Source organism: Schistocerca americana, chromosome 2, assembly GCF_021461395.2.
Source record: "Schistocerca americana isolate TAMUIC-IGC-003095 chromosome 2, iqSchAmer2.1, whole genome shotgun sequence".
Classification (NCBI taxonomy): Eukaryota; Metazoa; Arthropoda; class Insecta; order Orthoptera; family Acrididae; genus Schistocerca; species Schistocerca americana.
Genome location: NC_060120.1, coordinates 329,108,538 through 329,127,251, shown reverse-complemented (window position 1 = coordinate 329,127,251; position 18,714 = coordinate 329,108,538). Strand labels below are relative to the sequence as shown.

The 18,714-nt window shown below is 39.4% G+C and overlaps 1 protein-coding gene across 1 annotated transcript in view; it reads left to right on the top strand.

Moving 5' to 3' along the window:
- Positions 1-18,714, top strand: part of LOC124593684 (calcium permeable stress-gated cation channel 1-like) — a 181,139-nt gene that overhangs the window by 138,787 nt on the left and 23,638 nt on the right. Inside the window, exons 11-12 of the mRNA XM_047131985.1 lie at positions 3,884-4,034; positions 7,812-8,005. Coding sequence (XP_046987941.1) covers positions 3,884-4,034; positions 7,812-8,005 — 345 coding nt within the window. The remainder of the gene's footprint in view (positions 1-3,883; positions 4,035-7,811; positions 8,006-18,714) is intronic.

The window sequence follows — 18,714 nt, the reverse complement described above, 5'->3', positions numbered from 1 at the left end:
CTGAGCTGATAGTCCATGCTGCTGCATACGTCATCGAACTGTTCGTGCAGATGGTTGTTGTCTTGCAAATGTCCCCATCTGTTTACTCAGGGATCGAGACGTGGCTGCACGATCCGTTACAGCCGTGCGAATGAGATGCCTGTCATCTCGACTGCTAGTGATACGAGGCCACTGGGCTCCAGCACAGTGTTCTGTATTACCCTCCTAAACCCACCAATTCCAAATTCTGCTAACAGTCATTGGATCTCGACCAATGCGAGCAACAATGTCGCGATACGATAAACCGCAATCACGATAGGCTACAATCGGACCTTTATCAAAGTCAGCAACGTGATGGTTCGCATTCCTCCTCCTTACATGAGGCATCACAATGTTTCACCAGGCAACGCCGGTCAACTGCTGTTTGTGTATGAGAAATCGGTTGGAAACTTTCCTCATGTCAGCACGTTGTAGGTGTCACCACCGGCGCGAACCTTGTGTGAACGCTCTGAAAAGCTAATCATTTGCATATCACAGCATCTTCTTCCTGTCGGTTAAATTTCGTGTCTCTAGCAAGTCATCTTCGTGGTGTAGCAATTTTAATGGCCAGTAGTGTACGTGTATTTTATTAAACATTGTAAATTAATTATGTTTCTGTTTGTCACTGTCAGTGTTTTTTGAAATGTTTCCTGCCTAAATTAAATTTCTTGCACTTGGGTTAATAAACATGTATTTTTTGCATTACCAAGACACTTTAATTTTCTAAATATTCACCTGGTGCATGATATTGAATACAAGAACACAAATACAGGCCACATTGTGCCACAGGAATTAATTAATATTCATGCTACAAGAGCAATACTTCAGATTCTTAAATATAAATGAAACAGTTTAGCAGTAAAGTTTCTTCTAAACTTTACCCAACGTGCGGATGCTACCGTCGATTCCACATGACTCTGCTGGTACAATACTCATGCTGAATGTGTGGAAAAGAAGGTCTTACAGGCAGATTAATGAGCTAAAATCTGTTAGGATGTTAAAGATAGATGGCTGCCTAAATGGTTTCTTCTGTATGTTTGATACCAAACTCAGAATGAGACAATATAAATTATTGACTTATTTAAAGTCAATAATTTACATTTTAAAATTTTGAGATAGCTCTGGAGCCCACAGTTCCAGACCATTATATCTTAAATGCCAAAAAGACATTGCAGAGTTGTTCTCTTATGCACTGTGGTGAAGACAGTATACAGGTCCAGGCCTTACTCTTATTAACTGCAGTCTCCATGCAAGGTTTCACAGTAATTAAGAAGCTAAAGTTGTCAATAAATGCATTATAGCAGTTTGATTTCTAATTGTACCTTGTTATTGGTTATCATTGTTTGTACTCGTATAATGCTTTTAGCCACCTCTTCTTATTTGTACCAAATAATAACTGCAGGTAGCACAATATCAACAGTGTAAGAAAAGACATGTCAGGTTGCAGACAGGCACAATTAAGACACTCGCATATAGCTTTCAGCCTCAGCCTTCATCAGTAAAAGTCTCACACATGCACCATACGTTCATGTGTGTGCGTGCGTGCATGCTTGTTTTACTGATGAAGGGTGTAGCTAAAAGCTATATGTGTGCGTCCTTTTAATTGTGCCTTTCTGCAACTTGATGTGTCTTCTTATTTGTAACAACTTTTGTTTCTACATATCTATTAAATCCAAAATCATTTGTATCTGTGTCACAAATCTTAATATTTGTCTTATATTGCCATTTTTTCCTTCCTGTGGTTCAGTCCACTGTCAGCTTGAGTATTCATGCATGTCTTTGCAGATCTCTTATTGATGTGTCCCTTCGTCTGAAAACCCCCAAGTTGGAACCAAGTGCACATGAATGATTGCAAGAAGTTTTTCAGTTTTTTGTAGAATTGTGTATATGTGAAGGCATAAAATTTTGTTTAAATGATAACATGAGGAGTTGTGCAAATAGGCAGTTTTCAAAGAAAACATAAAAATGACTGTAATGAAACATAACGGTATTTGATTTTTTCCCCCAGTACTTAATCAAAAATATTGTTAATCTGTAGGCGACAGTTAACTTGCATTGGTTTTATGACTTGTTCTAGATAATAGTAATTACTTCTCACAATTTGTTACCAAATGTTTTGAATTTGATTGAAATATTTTGTCAGGATAGCAAAAAAAACTGAACTTGATAGGAAACGTTGGCTCTAGCCACAATGTATGTGAGATTGTTGGAACATGAGTTGTCAGTGCCAGTAGTTCCAGGCCAAAGATACCATTTGGAGAACAAAACCAGTCAACAAACTGTGGAAGTCATCTGCAATGTAGTTTTGATTATTCGTCATTTTCTACAGGGAAATGTCAAGGTTAAGACTTCATACAAACATTAATAGAACAGAGTTCAATGACAAGTATGTTTTGACAATGATAACAGTCGGATAGTGGTCCATTTGCAATCACATTCTCCCTGTACTCAGTTTCCACTTTTATAATAATGTTTCTGATGAATATTTTGTATTAGCCTTACTTTTGTTCTTTACAAGCCAAGCTGTTCTAAGTAACTGTTATTAAATGCTGAAATTAGAACATAGATATGTAATGTAGATTAATGTGATTCATTGTCCAGTAAATGTAATTTAAATGATTGGTGTATCTTCATCTTCAACATAATAAATTATACGTATATTATGTTCAACATGACACCATAAACCACTAAAAGGAAAGAAATAGAAATGTAGGGTTGTCCACGGGATGGATGCCAAGAAATAGGTGCGTGCTGAGACAGAGAGCAAAGGTACCAAGGAGCATGTGTATTATGTGCATAACTTGATATCAGCAAGTCCAAAAATAGACTAAACAATTCCATGACGCAAGCATATTTGTCGCATGTAATAACAAGAAAGGCTAACTAGTAAGGCTTTGAATACACCAATAAAATGCAATGAACGGATTGAGCCTGGCATCAGTGCAGCATCTTCTTAATTCATGTCCATGATGGTGCTAGCTTGGACTGGTTGGCATTCACATCGATAGTGTGACATAACAAGAAACAAAACGGAAACTGGTCACAAAATAAAATTAGTTTTCCCTCAATCTCCCTACATATATAGTAAGAAACTAGACTCGTCGAATCTAAGGAACAAATTAACTGTCAAATGATAAATAATCCATAATACTTTATTTCTTAAAGTATCATACTATAATTAATGGAACTTGCAGCCTCAGTATGTAAATGTAATCATAATGTGAAGTTCATCAAGTGTCCTGACAGAAATTTTCAAAGAAAGGTATTGGAGATGTCTGTATGGTGAGTTAATATTCTTCAAAATAGGATCCTGCTGTATTCATGCACTTCTGCCAGTACTTTTCCCTGAAGTGGGGCTGGCGAGGCATCCTGTCAACATGCTTTTCTTGTCTCGTTTGTCCTGTATCAGTGTCAGTTTTGTGTGTGTTTCTTGTAAGCAACCAAAAAAAAAAAAAAAATAGTAAAACTCTAACAGACTGTTCAGTGATACTATACTGCTTGACAGTTTGATGAATTTTGACTTTCAATGACAGTACTATCACAATTTCTCTTCAGGCACTATCAGTGCACTTCGAGCAGATGGCGGCAACTGAGTAGAATCTCCTAAATTATGTGGGATTCCTCATTTTTTTTGTTGCACTTAGACTGCCCCTCAATCTTTCTCATTGCCCAGATAATAGGTCCTGATATTTATTAGACTCGTCCTTTATAGCAAGAGTATAGTCCTCAGATTATGGCTAATGATAAACACAATTTTGTATGAAATAGCTAAAGCTAATCAAATTTAATGCCTGTGTAAAAATGTTGTGCGTAGTAAAGATTGGAAATTGGTAACTAATTATTTCTTATTCTTTCTCATTTTCAGGGAAAATTTGTCAGTGCAATCAAACTATTGGTACATCAAGGCCACACTAGTAAATTTCTTCCTTTTCTTTTCACTGTTTTTCTTGACAACACCGGCGATTATGGTTAAAATGATGGAGACCTTCCACGTTTCAGATGAAATTGGCAAAATGGTAACAGTCAAACAGTTTCTCAATTTTTAAAGCTAGATGAGTACATATAAATGATGTAATGGAAAGCCCTTGATGGGATATAAATAATTGAAGAAGCAAAGGTAATAACTTGCTATGTAGTTGACTCTTAGTTGTCTATAAGCACAGAAGCACAGAAACAAAATTGAGAATGTAGTTAGCTTTACACATATAGTTAGACACCAGTATATTTGCAGTGCACTGGCACTGCAGCTTGTGTAGGGTGAGAAATTGTTTCATATAGAGTGGTGAGGGGAGCATGGAGGTGAAGAACAGGAAGGAGGGTTGAAAAAGGTGGCTTACAGCTGGCAGGGAGAGGCAGCAGGAACACATGAAGTGAATATGATATGGCCTGGGTTGGGAAAAGGGGGGGGGGGGGGGGGTGCACAGTGCGTAATGACATGGAGGAATAAATTGGGGGGTGGGAGAGGGGGGGGGGGACTGACTGACAGAGGAAGACTGAAAAGAAGAGCATGCGAGTGCAGGATGAGTTAATTCAGGGTCATGGGGCAGGGATGGATGGTGTGCAGTGTAGGAGCTAGCAGATATGAACTCCAGGAGAATTACAGGATTGAAAAAGGGGGGGGGGGGGGTTGGATACAGATGGCATGGGCCGTGAAGCAGCCAGTGAAACCAAGCATGTTGTGCTCAGTACGTCTTCTGCCATTGGATGATGAATATCTTGCAATAAGACACATCTTAACTTCCAGTGAAGGGAAAAATTCTGGTACCTGGCTATCTCAGCTTTTTAGATGACAGATGACACTTCATTCTAATATACTTTCTTGCATTTTCTATGCTGTATCAAGTTCTTTTTTGTGACAGCAGGAGGAAATGAGTTGATTTTTAAGGTCCTGTTTGCAGATTTATCCATTTATTTTGTAGTTGTCTGTACATCTACATCTTTGTGTATTTTATGCAAGCCACCTTGTGTCATTTGACAGAGGGTATATCCTTTGTGTACCATTGTTACTTCCTCCATTTCCTCTTCCAGTTATGAATGCTTAGAGGGGAAAAATGAATGTTGGTGAGCCTCAGAGTGAGTTTAACACACTAATTTTAATTTTATCTCCATGGTCTTTGAATGAGGTAGCCATAGGGGGAAGCAATATATTGGTTGACTCTTCTAGGAATGTACACTCTCAGAACTGTAACAGTAAACCACACTGTTATACACCTCCATTTTCCACTAAATAAATGAACCTGTAATGAAACTCACTGCTGTTTCTTGGATCTTCTTTAGTTCTTCTATAAATCCTATCTGGTGCAGATTCCAGACTGATGTGCAATGTTAAAATATTGGTCAAATGAGGGCTTTGAAAGCTACCTCCTTCCTTCTTTGGTGGATTACACTTTATGAATCTTCCAATGAATTTGTTGAGCATCTGTCTTACCTGTAACCAGTTTTATGTAATCATCCCACTTTAAAACCCTCCATACAACAGTATCAATCACAAAAGATTGCATGGAACTTCTGCTGTTATCTGCTAGATCATTTATATAAATAATGAAAATTGATAGTCCTGTAACATTCCATTGGGATGCAACAAAGTTTCTTTCACATCTGAAAATCTCTCTGTATTGAAAATGACATGCTGTGTTCTGTTTGCTTGAAACACTTCAGTCCAGTCATAGAGTTGGTGTAATATTCTATATGCTCAGATCTTGTTTAGTAGACAGCAGTGTGGAAGAGTTTCAAATGCCTTCCAGTAGCTAAGCAACACAGCATCAACCTAGGCTCCAATAGCTACTCCTTACTGAGTCTTGTGGACAAACAGAGTGAGCTGAGTTTGGTGTGATTATAGTCTTGGAAACCTATGTTATTTCCTAAAGAGGAGTTTTACTATTTCCAGAAATATCGTAATACATGTGCGTAATATTACATTCCAATGTTTTACAAGTGGTGGACATCAGAGATACTGGCCTCTAGTTTTGTACATACATTTGATGACCTCTCTCAAAAAATGTACACCTCTCTAATTACTAGGAATGCTTTACTCCTCCAGGGACCTACGGTGTACAGCTGCTAGAAAAGCAGAGTGTTCTTTAATAACTTTCTTTAAAGTCATGTTGGTATCCCATCAGGTCCAGTGGGCTTTCCTCTGTTGAGAGATTGCTGTTGTTTTTCTATCCCATGATAACTTACTTTGATGTCTGTTATTTTGATGCTCATGCAATAAATAAATGAGGAACTGCAATGTGATTTTGCTAATTGAAACAGTTTTGGAGCCCCCCCCCCCCTCCCCCCCCTCCCAGGGCTCATGGCTCTTTTGTTTGTGCTTGGCGAACATGGGGCCCCAAGCTATTGTAGCCCATTCTTCCTTCTGGGGCTGCATTTCCTTCCCCCTACCCCTGCCTCCCCATCATGACTCCTTCCCCACTGCCTCCTCCTTCCTCTCGGTGTTCTTATGCTGACCTGGATATCTACCCGGTTTCTTGTATTCCTCCGTTTTGTTGCCTTTACCTTTTCTATTTCATCCTTCCTTTTTGGTGTTTCTGGTCCCCCTATGAGGACTGACCTCCACTACTAAATTTTTCTGCCTGTAGATTGAACCAGTTGGGAAAGAACTCGCTCCCTAGCATCTCTGGTGTGGATTCCTTATTCCTTCCCCCCCCCCCCCCCCCTGTCCTATCTTCTACTCCCCATTTCTCATTTCTACCCTCCTCCAACTCCCCATTCCTACCTACCTCCAACCCCCCATTCCTTCCCACCCCCTAGGTCACCAGCCTGTGTAGCCAGTCAAGTAGTGGGGCTGTTATATATCCATCTGGCTGAGCCCTGTGACAGCACAGGGATCACACTTCTGACACCTGAGCGGTTTCTGGTATGTGTAGTGTAAGGGGTGGGTGCAAAATTGAGTTCTTTCTAAAGAACTGAAATGCCTCCTCGTCTAATTGTTTGGACCGTAATACGGTTCTGAGACAGAAGTTTCAGTTCTGGGACTGTGTCATTAAACAGTCTACAGAGATTAGAGTAAGAGAACAGCTGATCAATCATGATAGTGGTTACATTGTTAGTTAGGCCTGGGGACCCACAAGTAGTCTGATTAAAAGGAGGAGTGAGATACCAACAATGAGCTGATGTGGTGGGAAGATGGAGCAACATCAGAGATGCCACTGGCTCATATCCGTGGGTACAGAGGACAGAGCAATGTGTTGATGGGAGTGGGAAGGAGAGGTCAGGGATGGGGAGGAGGGGGGGGGGGATGCTAAGGGCAAACTAAAGAGATGGCAGCAGGTCAGAAGGAAAGGATAAGGATATAAGTGCCGTGCCAAACAGTTGGTTCATCTCCACACCTGATGATGCCAATGTGGTTAATTGTTGAAATAGGGATCTGCAGTTGTTCACCCATGAACTATTTTGTTACAACCTTTCGTCAGTATTTCTCATGGTGCTGTTCTGCATTCCTAACTGTACTCTATGAATTGTGGTATGATAATTCTATTGTTTGTCAAATATGTGTATAAAAAGAAAACAACTGTCCTCTTTGTTAAATACTATAATTCATACTTTGATTCAGTGATACTACATTATTCTTTGTCAGTTTCATGATTAAAATTGCAGTTCCCCTTAGAAACTATATAATACAGTACAGGAAAGGCTTCTTTTTCACTCTTCAGTGTGCTTTACATGTGAAATTAAATTCAGTCCTACCCACATGGAGTACTGTGGGATGAGTGAGTATAAAGGATTACACTGCTATGATGATGTTTTATACCAGTATATTTAAATTTCATTGCATTTTTTCCATGTTGCAGAGCCCGGTTCTATCGGAGTTCCTACCTACGCTTTTACTGTGGACAGCATCTGCTCTGTTACCGGTTATTGTTGCATATTCTGATCAATGGCTCTCTCACTGGACAAGATCCGAGCAGAACCACTCAATTATGCGCAAAACCTTTATCTTCTTGCTGTTCATGGTCCTCATTCTGCCTTCTCTGGGACTCACTAGGTAACTAATACTTTATTGTGAGTAATTCAGTTTGTTTCACCCGTCTCTAATTCCTCTGGATCAGTGGAAGTGATGGCTGGCTGCTCAGCACCGCCTATGTTTTGTTAATAGTGATCTATCCTATTACACACACCATACCTTTAAAGAAGTATATTTAAAGTCTGTCAAATAAAATTTTTCTTATTTTGCTTATGATGCCTGGATCACTGTTCACTGTGATCAGTCAGGTCCTCGTATTCTCCTTTTAACTGAGAAGAGTTTAACGTTATCTATTTTCTTGGTGTTATTTTTGCATCATTACTGCTAGTGAATGAGTCTTTGCTGTCACTTCTCCTCTTACTTGGTGTATGTTACACCATAGTTCAGTAAATATGTTAAAATTTGCACTGTGTGTTCCATACACATTGGAACAAGTGATGGTGTCGTCTGGGCTCAGAGGTCATTTTTGGGTCATTCTGGCGACTGGCAGAGAAGGTTGAGAAGGCCAGCCTTGCACGTGGAGTTTCAGCGAAGCTCACAATGTGCAGCATTGTGGCCCCTTAGTTCTAAGTCGAGTGGAAGGACTGAACCAGAGGCTTTTAAGGTTCTTTAACAAGCTAGGCTGTGACTTCATGGGCTTCTGCCATAGGGTTCATAACTGTAGGGTCCCCCTAAATAGGACAGGTGTGCACTATACATCAGAGGCTCAGATAGCTGACAGTGTGTGGGTTGGACACAAGGGCTTTTGAGATTAAAGTGGCTCCATCCAATCCAGATAACAATAGCTGTATGAAACCCAGAAATATCAGTGTAAAATCAAAAGAATTGCCTCTCATAATTGAGAGTATTAAAATCCTAATGGTAAACTGCCAGAGCATTTGCAACAAAGTGCCAGAGTTTGAACTGCTAATGAAAAGCAGTGAAGCTCTCATCATAATACTAGGTACAGAAAGCTGGTTAAAACCTGAAATTGATAGCAGTGAGATTTTTGGGAAGATTTAAGTGTATATAAAAAGGCTAGGCTTGTTGGAAATTAAGGTGGCGTGTTTCACAGTAGGCAGAAAACTCAAATCCACATAGATAGAAATTGAAGCTACATGTGAGATTGTTCGGGCAAGACTCGGTATCAGGTGTGGGCATAAAATGATAATTGGATCCTTCCATTGCCCAGCAGACTTCTCCTGATGTAACTGAAAACTTTAGAGGAACCTCAGTTCACTTGTACTTAAGTGCCCCAATCATACTATAATCATCCAACAATAATTGGGAAAGTTACAGTTTTGTTAGTGGTGTGCATGATACGACATCCGGTGAAACTTTACTAAAAGCCTTCTCTGACAACTACCTAGAGCAGATAGCCCAGAACACCACTCACAATGGAAACATATTGGATCTAATGACAACAAATACACCTGATCTGTTTGAGGATGTCAACATCCAAACTGGTATGAGAGACCATGACATAGTTGTGGCAACAATAATTACCAAAGTACAAAGGACAACTAGAATGAGCAGAGAGATATAAATGTTCAGTAAATTAGACAAAAAAAATCAGAAATGTCGTCTCTCAGTGAGGCTCTTGACACTTTCAGCACATCGCAGGAGCTTGTAGAGGAACTCTGGCGCAAGTTTAAAAGAGTAGTTGAACGTGCATTGGATTGATATGTACCCAACAGATCAGTTCATAATGGGAGGGAACCTCCATGGTATAAAATCACTGTAAAAAAACTTGTAAAGAAACAGAGATTATTGTGTAATAGGTGTAAAATCAAGTGATCTTTCACAAAACCCAAAGAAATTCTGGTTGAATGTAAACTGTTAGTGGCACCGAAGTTAGTGTCCATCCTTCGTAAATTGGGCAGGAACTGAAACGGAGGGTAGTAAAGCAAAAGCTGAAATGCTTAACTCTTTTTTCAAATGTCCTTTTACAAAGGAAAACTCAGGAGAATTGCCCCAATATAACCTTTGTGCCACTGAAAAGATGAATGAAATAAATATTAGTGTCAGTGGTGACACAGCTGAAGTCATTAAAATTGAACAAAACATCCAGGCCCTGATGGGTTCTTTGTTAGATTCTGTACTGATTTTGGAGCTCAGTTAGCTCCTAACTATAATATATCGTAGAGCCCTTGAACAAAAAACTGTGCCCAGTTCTTGGAAAAAGGCACAAATCACACCAGTGTACAGGAAGGGTAGTGAAAGTGGTCCACAAAACTACCATCCAATGTTCTTGACGTCAGTTTGTTGTAGAATCTTAGAACACGTTTTAAGCTCAAACATAATAGGATCCTGAACAGAAAGACCACCTCAATGCCAACCAGCAGGGATGTAAAAAACATTGATCTTGTGAAACCCAACTAGCACTTTTATCACATGACATACTGAAAGCTTTGAATCAGCATGTTATCTTGGATGGAGAGTCATCGTCAGATGTAGAAGTAACTTTGGATGTGCCCCAGGGAAGTGTGTTTGGACCCTTGCTGTTCATGTTGCATATTAATGACCTTGCAGATAATATTAACAGTAAGGTGGTGCGGTTATCTATAATGAAGTACAATCTAAAGAAACTGCATAAATGTTCAGTCGCACCTTGATAAGATTTCAAAGTGGTGCAAAGATTGGCAACTTGCTCTAAATGTTCAGAAGTGTATCATTTTGGACTTCACAAAATGAAGAAATGTAGTATCCTATAATATCAATGAGTCACTCTTGGAATTGTCCAACTCATACAAATAGCTGGCTGTAACAATTTGTAGGGATATGAAATGGAATGATCACATAGGTTCAGTCATGGGTAAAGCAGGTGGTAGACTTCAGTTTATTGGTAGAATATTGAAGAAGTGCAATCAATTTACAAAGGAGATTGCTTACAAATCATTCATGCAACCGGTTCTAGAATATTGCTCAAGTGTATGGGACCTGTATCAGATAGGACTAACAGCAGATATTGACTTATACAGAGAGGGGCAGCACAAATGGTCACACATTCGTTTAATCCTTGGGAGTGTGTCACAGAGATACTGAAGGAACTGAACTGGAAGATCCTTGAAGATACATGTAGACTAGCCTGAGAAAATCTGTTTACAAAGTCTAAAGAGCCAGTCTTAAATGATTACTCTAGGAATAGACTATAAACCCCACGTGTCGCTCACATAGGGATCGTGAGGATAAGATTAGAACAGTTATGGCACACACAGTGGCATTCAAAGAACCATTCTTCCCATGCTCCATGTGTGAATGGAATATGAAGAAACCCTAATAACTGGTACAATGGGACATAACCTCTGCCATGCACCTCATGGCAGTTTGTAGAGTATTGATGTAGATATTAAAAAACACACACACACACACACACACACACACACACACATGTTCAAATGTTGTGAAGATTATGCATTATTTGAGAAAACATTTTTAATAGAGGTGCACCTCCAAAGATATAGTTTTGTTATGCTACACAGTAGTTTGTAACTCTCCTAATTCTCTCGTTCAGGTTTTTTATGTATAATTACTTTAGATGCGCATTTTTACTGGATATAAATGAGGTGGTTGGGTACACGCTGCTGTTTACAGTTTAGTTATGTACCTGTTATAGGCCATGCATCTTCTTTGGACTATTTAAGTCTGAAATGAGAAGCAGGAGCAAGTCACAACAGAATTATGCTGCATGGGATGCATGGTGTGAGACATGTAAAATACCCTCAAACATCAAGAAGAAAATAATTCCTATTTCATCATTTTAAGATGTCATGGTTGCAAAATATTGACGCAAATTGTTTACATGAGGCTGGAAAAATGGTAAAGCTGACATTGAGGAAGGTCAGCTTGGTTTCCAGAGAAATGCAGGAACACACAAAGCAATACTAGATGTACAACTTATCTTAGAAGACAGCAGGGCTTACGTTTATATCATTTGTAGGTTTAGAGAAACAGAAATATTTACTGAAAAACACTCTTTGAAAATCTGAAGGTAGCAGCAATAAAATATTGGGAGATATTTGGTTATTTCCAAATTATATAGAAACTAGACTGCAGTTATGAGTCAGACAAGAAGAAAAGCAGTGGCCAGTTGAGGAGGGGGAGAGAGAAGGTTGTAGCCTATCCTCAATGTTATTCAATCTTTACAGTGAGCAAGTGGTATTAGGAAAAACAGATGGGTAATTAAATTTCAGGATGAAGAAATAAACATTTTAAAGTTTACTGATGACATTGTAATCCTGTCGGTGATGGGAAAAGACTTGCAAGATAAATCAGTGGCATGGATACTGTCTTGCGAAGAGGTTATTATATGAACATCAACAAAAGGAAAACAAGGGTGATAGAATACAGCTGAATTAAATCAGGTGGTGCTGAGGGAATTAGATTAGGAAATGATAGATGAGTAGTATTATTTGTGCAGCAAAAAAAGTGGTGATGGTCAAAGAACAGAGGATATAAAATGTAGTCTGGAAATAGCAAGAAAAGCACTTTTGTAAGAGATATTTAACTCTGAATGTGAATTTAAGCCCTGGGAAGTCTCTTCTGAAGGTATTTGCCTCGTGTACAGCTTTATGTGGAAGACAAGAAACAGTTCGGACAAGGAGAGAGTTAAAGCTTCCAAAATCCAGTGCAACTGAACAATTTTGAACATTGGATGGGATAATTGAGGTGGTATGAAGTCAAAATGGATGAAGAAGGAATTTATTGCACAGCTGTACTAAAAGAGGGGATTGGTGGGTAGGACACATCTTGAGGCACAAGGAGTTGTCGATTTGGTAATATAAGGAGTGAAAATTATAGAGGTAGACTAAAACTTTGACAGTAAGCAGATTCAAATAGATGCAGGTTGCAGTATAGCTTGTTCACAGAGAGATGAATGAAGGCTACCTAATTCTGTATATCACTAGACTTTGGTGCACTCTCGTTTTGCATTTGGCCACTGCCAACCTCGGCAATCTAATACAGAGCGTTGTATAAGAAGTCATTGCGAAGTGATTGTTATGTCGTATCTGATGAAACAACTTCTGGCCCATCATGGACAGTGTCTGATACTCCTTGGATAAGGGCAAGGGGTGGTACTTAATGGAGTGAAGGTAGAAAAATAATTAGTGATGCCACTAAATGCTGCAAGCAGAAGAGCTGAAATAAATATGAGGTCTGTCCAAAAAAATGGTGTGTTGCAGTGTCATTTGGATGGCATGCCTGCACACTCCTGTGTTTAGTATGTAACTGATGGAAGTTTCATTGTTGTATGTCTGTTGTTGTTGTTCAGTGTTGTATTGAATAGAACATCATGTTGCACAGTTTGTGAATTTTGAGATAGCAGAGTTAGAGGATCAGAGAGTGTGCATTAAATTTTAGATGAAGCTCAAGAAAATCTTTACTGAGACGGATCAAATAATGCAGGAAGCCTACAGTGGTGAATGCTTAAGCCGTACTTGGTGTTACAAATGGCTGACACTGTTTAAAAATGTCGGGATGGAAGTTACAGATCACCCTTGTTCAGGACACCGTTTGATGTTTACTGATGATGCTCGCATCAGGAATGTAAGCAAAATTGTGCATCCCAGTCAAAGACTGACTGTTAGAGAGATTGCAGAAGAATGTAACATCTCAGGTGGAGCATGTCACAAAATCATGACCTAGCATCTTGGAATGCATCATGTTGCTGCCAAGTTTGTCCCACGACTCATGAATCAAGATCAGAAAGACCTTCATCTCACAATCCACAAAGAGCTTTTGGGTTGCACAAGTGAGAATGAGATGTTTCTTAAGAGAACCATAACTGGTGATGATACTTGGGTCTACAGTTATTATGATAAGATGAAGGTTCATTCTTCATAGTGAGTCAGGAAAGGTTCTCAAAGACCAAAAAAGGCTCATTACGTCAGGTTAAATGTCAAAGCCATGCTGATAGTTTTCTTTCACTTTGAAGCATTAGTTCATCATGTATTCTTGCCACAGGAACAAACTGTTGATTAGAGGTACTGTCGGGACATGTTGTGATGCCTGCAAGATAATGTGAGAAGGAAAAGGCCTGAAATGTGGTGAGACAATTCATGGCTCTTGCATTACAATAATGCACCCACATATTCATCTCTGTTGGTGCGTGACTATTGCACAAAAAACAAAATCACTTGCTGCAGACTTTTTATTATTTCCAAAGTCGAAAACCCTGTTGAAAGCATGAAGATCTGCAGTGATGGATGAGAAAAAAATTCACTGAAGGTGCTTCACACAATCTAGCAAGAGATGTACAGAGACTGCTTCTGGAAATGGAAAAGGCATTGGGGATGATCTATCAACTGCAGAGAAGAGTATTTCAAAAGAGACTGTGCACAATAAGTAAATGGTAAGCATAGAAAAATTTTGTGGGCAAAGTTCTGGAATTTTTTGAACAGACCTCGTATTTGCTTCATCCTCTTTCTCAGCCGATAAGGTGAACAGTGGCGTAATAGGAGCAGACTTCAGCTTTTTGAGAAGAATTTGGAATTTTTGTAAAGATAATCCTGAGAAATTACCAAAAAGAGACAGAAAAAGCAGGGTAGGATTCACTTTTTGAAATCACATATGTGGTTGGGTAAGTTAGTCATTTACCATTGTGGCCCCCTGTTTACAAGTAATAAACAAATATTAATTTCTTGAGAGCCAAATGATGACTATAGCTACAATAATGAAGTCCATTTTTGAACTCTTGCAATGAGTAGTAATCAAGATATTTTGCTGGTATGCTGAAGGTAGGTAGTGAGTCACATTGCAAAGCAGTTTCTTTTAAATTTTTTAGAAATGACTGTTTTAATTATTTTTATTCAATTATTTTTATTCAATTAATTATGGCTACATTGTGATATGGGTCCCCCAATCTTCTTCCAAAGGCAGGCATTGTGATAAACAATGCTCCAGACCATGACAGACAAGTGGACAAACATGGTATAATATCAAAGTGAGAATGTTGTGGTAGCTGCAAAAGAGTCATGTTGCCAGCTATGAGAACATGTGCAAGCAGGGTCTGTTGTCTTTCATTCAAAAATATTGACCTGTGAAAAAGTTGCATGTGGTTGATGAAATGACAAGAAAAAGGCCAGGTTGTTGTCTGCTTGCTGCCCTATAATTGTGATTTAAGTGTGGTGGAAATGCCATGAGCAAAAGTGAAAATCTAGTCAGGAAGCACAAATTTCATGGGATATGTCCAATGACAATTCATTTAATGTTGCCAGTGAATCCCTTCTGTTAGTAACTGCTGATGACTGGGATGGGTATTGCAGGGAAGTCCTTCTATTGGAAGGAGGTTTGATGATGGTGTCGAACTCACAGTAGTTAAATTCATTATTCACACTGCTAAATCAGACGGTGGTGGTGGTGGTGGTGGTGGTGGTGGTGGTGGTGGTGGTGACAAATTATGTGCAGATGTATATAATGAGACTTACACTCAGTGATTTCTTTGTGCCTAAAATTCCATATTACATATGTTAATAAATGTTTAAAATTTTAATCATTCTTCTTATCATGACAGTTGAAGTTTTCTTACTAGCTCTTTTAGATTACTAATTGTCTATGAGAAGTGATAGAGAATTAGTAGCATCAAGCACCATTATTAAACATGAAATTATTAATTTCGATTTCACAAAAGCTGTAAACATCTCTTATGCTATCTCACTTGGTACTTTTGTAGATAAGAAGTATGTAGCAGCTGACAGCTAGTAAAGAGGCAAGTAGGTGGTACTGTCAGTGCTTCTTGGAGCATAAATTGATATGTTAGCACAAGTGTAGTGACAGCACTGTGTGATGTAAGAGCGGTTTGTTCTCTCTGTGCCACTACTAGCCTCTTGGCAGCCTATGTGCTGGAAGTCTGTGGGGAGAGCTTGCTTCCTCTACTCCGTGCACCCCCTCATAATTCGTTCATCTCCTTTTGAACTGCCTTTAGTTATGAACAGGGTGTGCACAAGCAGAGTCTTCGTAAGGTCCAAGTTAGACAAGTGGCCACTTGGGGTGCCAAGCTCAGGGGGATGCCAGAGGTGTCAGAATGCAAGTTTTGTGTATAGTGCGTATCATAATTAATAGAGAATACTGACATGGGTGAACATATATGATAATAGAAACAAAAGCGTTTCAGGAAACATGGGTCTGGAAATGAGCCATTTGGGAGACACTTGTGAATGTGTGGCCACAAACTGCTGCAGACTCCAAAATCAGATATTATCCTAGGTAGTATGCATGGATTTGAAATGTAAATTTTCAGTCAAGGTCCCCCATCTAATTGGGTTCACATTTCAGTGAAGGCTTACTGTAACAAGGAATACAATACTACTTCATTATATGGCATTCGTCCATCCTCGAAGGGTGATGGTGTAGCACAATTGGTTCAGACTCTGCAACATCTGCTATGGCTCAAAAGTCACACTCAAGAGTGGCAGTCTCTACTGCAGTTTGGGCACTTGAAACGTGAAGGACTTCCACCAGAGGCCTCTATCTCCTTCCGTCTTGCCTTCTTCCCGATGTCTTCTTGCATGTGTTCATTCTCTGCAAGCTCAACCCCATTGCGCACAGCTTGTCGCCACTTGACACGGTCGCCAGCTGTATTTTCCCACTGACTTGGATCGACGCAGGCCTTGGTCTCTCTTGCAGACATCCTTGAAGCGAAGGTGCGGTCTTCCTACTGGCCTCACGTGCTCCCAAAGTTCTCCGTGCAGCACTTTTTTCGCTATTTGCTCAGGATTCATGCGCCTGACATGACCTAACCACCTTAGATGTCGGTAGCTCAGGAGTGCATGAATGCTGGTTGTGCTTGCGAGCCGTAATACTTGATGGTAACTGTTCAGTTGGGTTTTGTGTTTAGCATGAGTTGCCCATGTCTCACAGCTATACAAAAGGGCTGATAACACAAGCGTTATATACTTGTAATTTAGTTTTTAATGTGAGTAGTCCATTCTTAAATACTCTGTTTTTCAATCTACCCATGACAGCTGACGCTTTTGCAATTCTGTTGGTAATCTCAGTGTCCACAGACAAGTTGCTGCATGTTGTAGATCTCAAGTAGGTAAAATACTACTTCAACATGTTACAATTTACCGTACATTGAAACACGTTAAAGGTGGTGTTTCCTGTGTTATCCAAACCACATTATGCAGTTACACAATATCTTATGGTAACATTTCAATGTACAATTGCATTTTTTTTAAAAATGCACATCATCCTTTCAATGCAATGTGAAATAATTGGTAAATTATAGAATTAAAATGTTCCAGTATTAGTATAAAAATAACAGAAATTTTATATTTTCATTCTTTCCATTCAATCTTGTAGATAGCACATTTTAATTGCAGCTAAAATAATAAACATATCCAGTTCTCTCTGCTTTCACTAAAAGCATTTAATGATCTCAGGAACTACAATAAACAGAAATCGTCTTCTTTTGATACTTAGCGCTTGGATAAGATTAAGAAATTTACTTCTTACAGAGAAATATTGATGTAGTATTTCCATAATCTAAATCTGGAATTTAGATTTATACATAATGATCTTATCAAAAGCCCAAGAAAAGGCAGAAAGGCAGCTAACGTCTAAGGGAGCGGGTAGGAGGGTCGCCATGTGACATGCTGCCAGTGTGAAAAATTGTCTTGAACTGACAGTGTATACAAGATGGACTAACATGGAGAGTTTCATCAAACCAGTCTTTGGACTGAAGACCACAACAAAAACAACAGTAGTTTCATATCTCTAGGGTGTACTTAAATTTGTAACTTTGTGTAGGAGTATGTAAAAGATCTATTCCCCAAGTTTAAAAGAATAATTGAGAAAGCACTGTATATATACGTACCTAGTAGAATAGTTGATGATGGGAGAGACCCTGCAAGTTATAAAGTATCTGTAAAGAAACTACTAAAGGAACAGTAACTACTACAAATTATGTTTAAAACAAAGCATAGGGCTACAGGTAGAGAAATGCTAAAGGAAATCCATTTGCCCTCTAGAAATGCAATGCCTGAAACCTTCAGTGAATACTGTAGCAGCATCTTATGAAAATCTCTTGCACACAACCCAAATAATTTCTGATCATACAAAATAGCTGTCAACAGCAGCAAAGTTAACTTCTGGACACTCTTGGATGACACAGGAACTGAAACTTACCAAACGAAAGTGTTGGTATGTTGATAGACACACACACACACACACACACACACACACACACACACACACACACACACTCGCGCAACCCATGGTTGCTTCATCAGGAAAGGGGGAAGGAGAGGGAAAGACGAGAGGATGTGGGTTTTAAGGGACAGGGTAAGGAGTCATTCCAATCCCGGGAGCAGAAAGACTTAACTTAGAGGGCAAAAAAAGGACAGGTATACACTCTCTCTCTCGCTCGCGCCCCCCCCCCCCCCCCCCCCCCACACACACACACACACACACACACACACACACACACACACACACACACATCCACACATATACAGACCCAAGGAGACATATATATGTCTGCTTGTGTCTGTATATGTGCGGATGGATATATATATATGTGTGTGTGTGTGTGTGTGTGTGTGTGTGTGTGTGTGTGTGTGTGTGTGTGTGTGTGTACCTGTTCCTTTTTCCCCCTAAGGTAAGTCTTTCCACTCCCGGGATTGGAATGACTCCTTACCCTCTCCCTTAAAACCCACATCCTTTCGTCTTTCCCTCTCCTTCCCTCTTTCCTGATGAAGCAACCGTGGGTTGCGAAAGCTTGAATTTTGTGTGTGTTTGTGTTTGTTTGT